Genomic DNA, 7552 nt, shown 5'->3' with positions numbered 1-7552 from the left:
GAGACTTTCAAATGGTCAATGATTACAATTGACAATATAATATTGCTATATATTAAACTTCTAAATGTTTAATGCAAAATGTCTCTCTGAAAATATTTTTTAAATAAAGGAGAATTCCTTGCTCAGGAATGAATCTAAAGTGGTTGTACAGCTTAAACAAATATCATTCAAATTTTCTGATTATTATGAGGAGTGGCATTAAATTAGCATCTAGGTATATCTGTGTATTTTACCTTAAGAGGATCATGATTTTTCAGTTCTGATGTCATAAACAGATTTGCTGCACTGCTTGTAAAATATATTTTATTTTATTTTTTCTGTAACATTTTCTAGAACCTGTTTTTCATGAAAGTAGATTAGAATATGATAAGCAAAGAATGACCAGGACAGATTTGGGAATGTGCAGAGTCCTATTTACAAAGTTTCCCTTGTTTTTTTTTTTTTGTTTTGTTTTGTTTTATTATTATACTTTAAGTTCTAGGGTACATGTGCATAACGTGCAGGTTTGTTACATATGTATACATGTGCCATGTTGGTGTGCTGCACCCATAGTTTCCCTTGTTTTAAGTAAAATGATTATCACAGAGAGATATTCATCCTGGAGCATATTTGGTCTCATTAGTATTGTCATAGTAAAAATACAATTTTTTAAACTTCATGTTTAATTTACTTGCGTAAGAGATTTTTAACTGTCAGTTATCCTGCTCTGTCCTCCTACGTCCTCTACAATCTGGTAAGCAGAAAATTTGAGAGTGCCCCTATTTTTCAAGTTCTCCCTTATTTTAAAATACTGCAATTTTTGATAGTGACCTTTAATAGTTCACGAATTTTTAACTTCAACATTATATATATATGCTCACCTTCATCAGAACACTGAGCTGTTGTTATATATGTTTCCCCAGAAAATGATTATGATTACCTACTGGGGCATAAATGATGATGAGGAGAAGACATTTATGGAGTGGTGGGGATAGGAATAAGGCAGGTATGTTTTAGAAGTTTATATCAAGCAGTGAAACAGGTATTGTTGTCACCTCTGGGATATTGGTTGTACAAACTGGGCATTCCCAGTTTTGATATGTAGAATTAGGTTTTCAAAAAGTATGCTTGCATAGGTTAGCACCATTATAGACCCCCAAGGGGAAAGAAAAGCATGAAAACAAAATGTGAAATTCTGACTTGCCACTAAGCATCCATAGTTTCCAGAGGCATAGCAGCCAGCATGCCTCTTCATGAGTACAAATACTTAGTTGCTTTTGACTCTTATTGAAAAAATAATATCTTTCCCCCGTTTGTCACTAGAACTGCCACCAGAAGAAAAGCCCTTCGTTTGCTCCAAATAAGCACTTCTGTTTTTCACAGCTTGCAGTAATGCTTAAAGTAAATAAGTTCTTGTGCAGCTAGCACTATTGGATTCATTCAATTGCCTGAACAAAGCTATTGTTTAGAGGTTTACAACAAGCCTTTTCTCTGCTTCCTTTAAAAGAATCTTCCTTGTTCCTGTGCTTGGCATGCTTAGTATAGTAAGCCTTTCTACAATTCTCAAATGCTAAAGATAATTTTCCCCCACAGAAGAGATGAAGGAAGACTATGACACTATGGGGCCAGAAGCCACGATCCAGACCACAATTAACAATGGTACAGGTGAGTTATGTTGGTCACGCTCAGATCACATTTGTCCTGTGTCATGTGGGTTTAGTGAGGCAGGGAAAGAAACACTGACCCATCCATTTGTATCTCCATGACTTAACAAGTAAGTCAGACTTTACAGGTCTCTGGTTTGGTTTCAAATCAAAATTTTCTACATTTTGGTATTTTACTAAGCAAGTGTATCTTTCATTCTCACACCCCTAATTTACTTGTGATGTTCAAGAATACTGAACTCTATGAATGGATCCTTTCAGTGCATGAGTTGGGTGAATCTCGAGTAGTAACTTTTATTTTAAAAGACTGCAAAAAATTATTTTAAAATTAGGATATGATATGCCTCTGCTAGCCACAGCTTGATATTAGTCATTGAGAATTCAAACAATATGGTGTAATTTAGACTGTAAAATGTTTTTTTCAGAAAGACAAATTTCCATGAACATTTCTCTCAATCATTAACCATCTGAGTTCCTTTAAATCCTTTCTTTACTTGTAATTCTCTGCATCCTTGAGCCCTTCTAAATAATTTTTTCCAGGCAGTTTTAGAGAAGAATTGACAAGTTTACTTATTTTTAATGAAGCTAAAAGATTGCAGTGGGAAGATAGTGAGCGGCGTTTTGTTTTATTCTGCTACTGTAATAGAATGGAGTTTCAGGACAACTGTGATATTCTATGTTTTTTCCCAAACACTGAATGTCATCTTCTCTCACATTCTTACATCACCAACACAAATTTACATGTTTATCTCTCTTTTCCTAGATGAGACTATTTTTTTTTCATGGGGGGGTGGGGACGGCGGTGTTTCCAACAGTCCTCTACACTACCATCACAAATATTGCATAGTGTCCACTATAAAATTATCTTCCAAAATAAAACAAAACAAAAAAAACACATAACTACTTCTACTCAACTCATCCATGAAAAAAAAAAGCTTGAAGTTTTATGAAATGTAAAAAACGGAGATAATCTTTATATCACCCTTATGTTGATACATACCATAATAAACTGCTTATGTTGTGTTTCTGTTTGAAATGTGCTTATTAATGACTTGAAAGCATGAATTCACTTTCCTGGGTATAAAAGAAGAGAAATAATAAAAACCTGTTGTCATTCTATTCATTCGAATAATGTCAATTTAAGGTATAAAAATAAAACTGTACAATATATGATTCTAGAAAAAGTATAGAATCAAGCCCCAATAAGCCTAATTTTTACACCCAGCCCTGACAATGACAAGATTGTAACCTTGGGCAAGCCAGTTTTCCTCTTTGGAACTCAGTTCCCACAACTGCAAAAAAAACGAGTAGATTAAACTAGTTTCTTGATAAGAATACTTCTAGTTTTAATATTTTATGTTGCACGGGCATTATCACCATGTAAAAAATAGAAACAAGATAAAATAACTTCATATTAAAACATAGTAATAAAGCGATATCATGAATTAGATACTTTCTATAATGTCCCAACTCACGGGATCAAAAATGGCTTCGAGTTCCTTTTAAAGATAAATGTTAAATTTCGGCCTCCAGCATAAATAAAAACTGATTTTTATTACCCTTGTAAGCACTTAAAGTGTCACAAAAGAAAATTTACCCACAAAGTAACAATTTACTAGTTGTTGTATACACCTAGAGTTTAAAGTGAAGTTAATAAAAATTGCTTCCATTCAGAAGGTTTAAGTCAATCTTGAATGTCTTTTCACCAGGCTTTAAAACTCCCTTTTTTCTCATAATACCTGCTGTACCTTGTAGTTCATATGTATTCAGTCAATAAATAAATCAATAAGTATTCATTGAGTGTATTCTATACAGTCACTCTTGTGTGCATATGAGGTGGAAGATGGGTCAGAAAGACTAAAACATGGTTATCATTTAATTTGAAAGATGAGACTAATACACCTGATAAAATAATGATGACGAATAAGTGAAAATATGTGATAAACCTGCAACAAATGGTAGGAGCCATAATTATTTAGTTTTTTGTTGTTTTGTTCTGATTTGTTTTGTTTTGTTTGAGACAGAGTCTCAAATTTTGTCACCCAGGCCTGAGTGCATTGGTGCAATCTCGGCTCACTACAACCTCTCCCAGGTTAAAGCGATTCTCCTGCCTCAGCCTCCCTAGTAGCTGGGATTTCAGGTACACACCACCATGCCCGGCTAATTTTTGAATTTATAGTAGAGACGGGGTTTCACCGTGTTGGCCAGGCTGGTCTCGAACTCATGACCTCATGTGATCCTCCCACCTTAGCCTCCCAAAATGCTGAGATTACAGGCATGTGCCACTGCGCCTGGCCCATAATTACTTGAATTACAGAAATGAGAGAGAGTCTATGGAATGGGCATTCACATCAGGTTTTGTGAAGGAGGTAGAATTCGAACTGAATACATTTTCAATAGTCATGGAGGAGTGAGGAAGGGCTTTCTAATTGAAGAGGAGTCTGTGAGCCAAGAAGGGAAAGTGTGACATCTATTCAGAGGATAGTGAGTAAAGGGTTTTGGCTGAATCAGAGAGTCCTAGGAGGCAATTTCTGGGAAATAAAGCTGGACATTTAAGTTAAAGCCAGATGGTGGAGAATATAAAGCACCAGACAGAAAAGTCTGGGTCATGTTATGCTACCATGATTTCTGTGGGTGAAAACTAGACTCTGAGAGAACAACTGGAAGTCATTGTAGCTATCCAGGTGTGAAGTGATAAAAATCGTGTCCTAAGGTGGAGACAGTGATGAAATTAGCAACCTGACTTCTTAACAAGCAATTGATTCTCTGAATGATGGAGGCAAAATGGCTTCAGAATTCCAGATCTGCATGTTTAGAATATAGCAGTACTTGCTATTTCTAGATTTACAGAAGAAGGATCTAATTTTGAGAAGATCTTGAACCAGCCTTTAGATATAAGTATTTTCATATAAAAGATATATAGATATGGGAATATGGGAATGTCCTTTGGAAATGAGGAATTGAAACCCAAGAAGTCAGGGCTGGAGACAGAGATTGAGACTTATGCAAATATACTCAGATCATGTTCAAGATCATATAGAACTATGAGATTTACGACTGAGTGTATTTGTTGAAGCAAGTAGAAAGCTGAGGCCAGGGCTCCTGGTGGGTGGGGAGGAAAATCAACGAAGATTTTCTTTTGAAAAAAAAAAAAAAAGATTATGACACAAGAGAAAAAAGTTAAACATTCAGAAGCAAAGAAAGAGAATTTCGTAAAGGTGAGAACTCAGTTAAAAGCTTCAAATAACTACCCTTGAAAGAAAGCTGAATAAATACACTGGACTTAGTTATTAGAAATTTACTAGTGATCTTCAGCTTACAACTCTGCCCTTTTAGAGAATAAGTACATATCAGTCTTCCTAGCTACAAGCTTACCACTTCTTCTCCCTGGCATCTCTTTGGATGCTAAATACATATGGTTTTAGAAATAATACATCTTTTCTTGTTGAAATTACATCTAAAAGACCATCTTCCTCTGCTCCCAAGTCCTACTCATCAAGATCCTGCTATTGGCTGAACGTCTTCTCTAACCATCCCACACTAGAATGTCTTCCTCCAATGAACCTGTGGGGTTTGGGCTGCTTTATTGCCATGGATCCTGGAATGGTCTCCGTCACAAAGTGTCTTTGAAGAAATGAGCCAGTGAATGGGAGAGAAACAGCACTTGGACTTCCCTTTTGTATTTTTAGGTTGACATATTTTTGACCCCTGGCCTGAAGTAACCAACCAGACATTTTCATGTCTCCATTATTCCACTCATCCAAACTTGAAAGCCTTAGTTACATTTGACTGTTCTCTGGCCCTTATGTCCTCCTCTATTTAGTCAGCCCGCATCTTTTCCTTAACAGTTTCCTCCATGTCCAAATTCCCTTCTTAGAATCCTGAATTGCCCCTTAGCACCTACAGGACATTCTTCAGTCCGATAATAAGTGCCATCCATTGTATACCAACGGCGGTCCATTCTTGTCAGACCAAATCCCTAGGTGATAACAAAAAAGAACCACATTTATACTAACCTCTGAATCTCTGCCCATGCTATCCCTTCAGACCCTAATCCCCCAACTCCTTTCTTCCAGTCATTCAAATTCTCCCCATCCTTCTGTTCTTCAAGTCCAGGTCACATTGGACTTGATGTGGTCAGCCTTGAACACCCCAAATGACAGCAATCTCTTCCTTTTCTAAATCCCACAACCCTGAGGTGTACACCGCTAACTTCAGTATGTTTAATTGTTCCTCTTTATATTGTTTGCCCTTATTTCATGGAGTCAGTTTCATGAAGACAAGAGGTTTCTTCAGCTTGAAAATGAGGGTGGATCATCCTGGTGTCTACCTCATTGGCTGACCTTGTTCTGTAGCCAGTAATTAAATAAATAATTACTGAGGTAATCAAATAAATAATGAAGCCAGGTGTGGTGGTCCGGCCCATAATCTCAGCTACTCAGGAGGTTGAGGCAGGAGGATGGCTTCAGTCCAGGAGTTGGAGGCTGCAGTGAGCCATAATCCACTGCACTCCAGCCTGGGTGACAGAGCAAGACCGTATCTCAAAAATAGTAATAGAGCAAGACCCTATCTCAAAAATAGTAATAATAAGAATGTATATGTTGATATTAGTAAGTGACTAAAAAAATGTTTGCCCTAAAGAAAGGGCTAGTCCATTTTGCCTCAACAAGCCCAGTTATAGCTGGGAGCATACATGGTAGATATTACGACTGGTGAAATGAATGAATGAGTCAATGAATGAATATTTGGTGCAGAAGAAATGGATTCTGATAAAGGAAGCCACAGTAGGGAAAACATTCTCTGTGAAGGTGACTAAGTCAGTATCTTTAGAGAGTGAAACCAGGATCTAAGCCCCGAAGGATTTTGCCTTGGTAAAGGCAAAGAAGAATAGCTTAGAGTATCACTACATTTTTTTTTTACAACAAAGTTAGATTAACTGAATGGCAAAATTGATCTGTAACACATAAAACAACACAAACCTGGATTTATATTAATAACTTTCCGCATTGCGTAAGTTCACCGGTTTTAATGTTTTTTTTTTAAAAAAAAAAGAAAGAAAATTGTAATGCTTTCACATGAAAGATAAAGAATACCTTTTAACAAAGAACCCTACAACTTTCAGATATTAATAGGATTTAAATTCAAAATGAAATTATTAGGTAAAATTTTTAAGAGTGTGTGAAAAAACCATTTTCTAAGAAGAATAGAGAAATGGAAAAACCTGGAAGCATTATAAACGTGAGTTTGCCTACGTGCTAGTAGTAACAAAGAGCTGTCTTAGGTGCATGGTGATCATTAGCATTAATGCAGTTCCACGTGTGTATCAAGATCCAAACAGGGCCCTGATGTTTCCTCTTTTAATGTGTGAAAGTTACGTTTACTCAGACAACCTAGTACCTCTAGTTATAAAGGGCTATTAATAACCACCTGCATCTGTGCTTCCTTTGCTAAGAGGGGGGAAAAAGTACCTTATATCCAGAAACTGGGCAAGGTCAATTTAGGCGTCAGTTCTTAATCTTACACAACACAATAAAATTCTTGTTTAAGAACTACCTGTATGCATTCTGATATAGTCATTAAACTCGTCTCCAGTATTCTAAGAATAATACATAAATTATTTCACATATGAGAGGCAATTGTTTTGGAAGACTCCAGATTCTAGACACCAATAACCTATATTTGAATTTTATCTCTACCAATTACTAGTTACATTAACTTGAGTATGTAATTGATAAGCCTTCATTTCTACATCGGTAAGGTGGAAATCATGATTCCTTAAGTACGAGGCCTCGCTGTGGGGATTAAATTGTATGTCAGTTTTATTTATTTATGTTTTAACTGTATTTTTATTTTCTTTCTGTTTCTTTTTTTATTTCAATAGGTTTTGGGGAACAGGTGATGTTTGGTTA

At 36.1% G+C, this 7552-nt stretch overlaps 1 protein-coding gene across 10 annotated transcripts in view; it reads left to right on the top strand.

Moving 5' to 3' along the window:
* The window catches only part of ZEB2 (zinc finger E-box binding homeobox 2), a 137213-nt gene that overhangs the window by 95202 nt on the left and 34459 nt on the right, over nucleotides 1-7552 (top strand). For 7 of the 10 annotated variants that reach the window (XM_023217473.2, XM_023217477.2, XM_023217475.2 and 4 more), the window contains exon 4: nucleotides 1573-1644. The exons of the other annotated variants lie outside the window; for them this stretch is intronic. In XM_023217473.2, the coding sequence (XP_023073241.1) occupies nucleotides 1573-1644 (72 nt within the window). The remainder of the gene's footprint in view (nucleotides 1-1572; nucleotides 1645-7552) is intronic. 10 annotated transcript variants of the gene reach the window in all.

The sequence above is a fragment of the Piliocolobus tephrosceles genome, chromosome 11 (genome assembly GCF_002776525.5).
Source record: "Piliocolobus tephrosceles isolate RC106 chromosome 11, ASM277652v3, whole genome shotgun sequence".
Classification (NCBI taxonomy): Eukaryota; Metazoa; Chordata; class Mammalia; order Primates; family Cercopithecidae; genus Piliocolobus; species Piliocolobus tephrosceles.
Note: the sequence above shows the minus strand (reverse complement) of the source record. Positions and strands in the feature narration are given on the sequence as shown.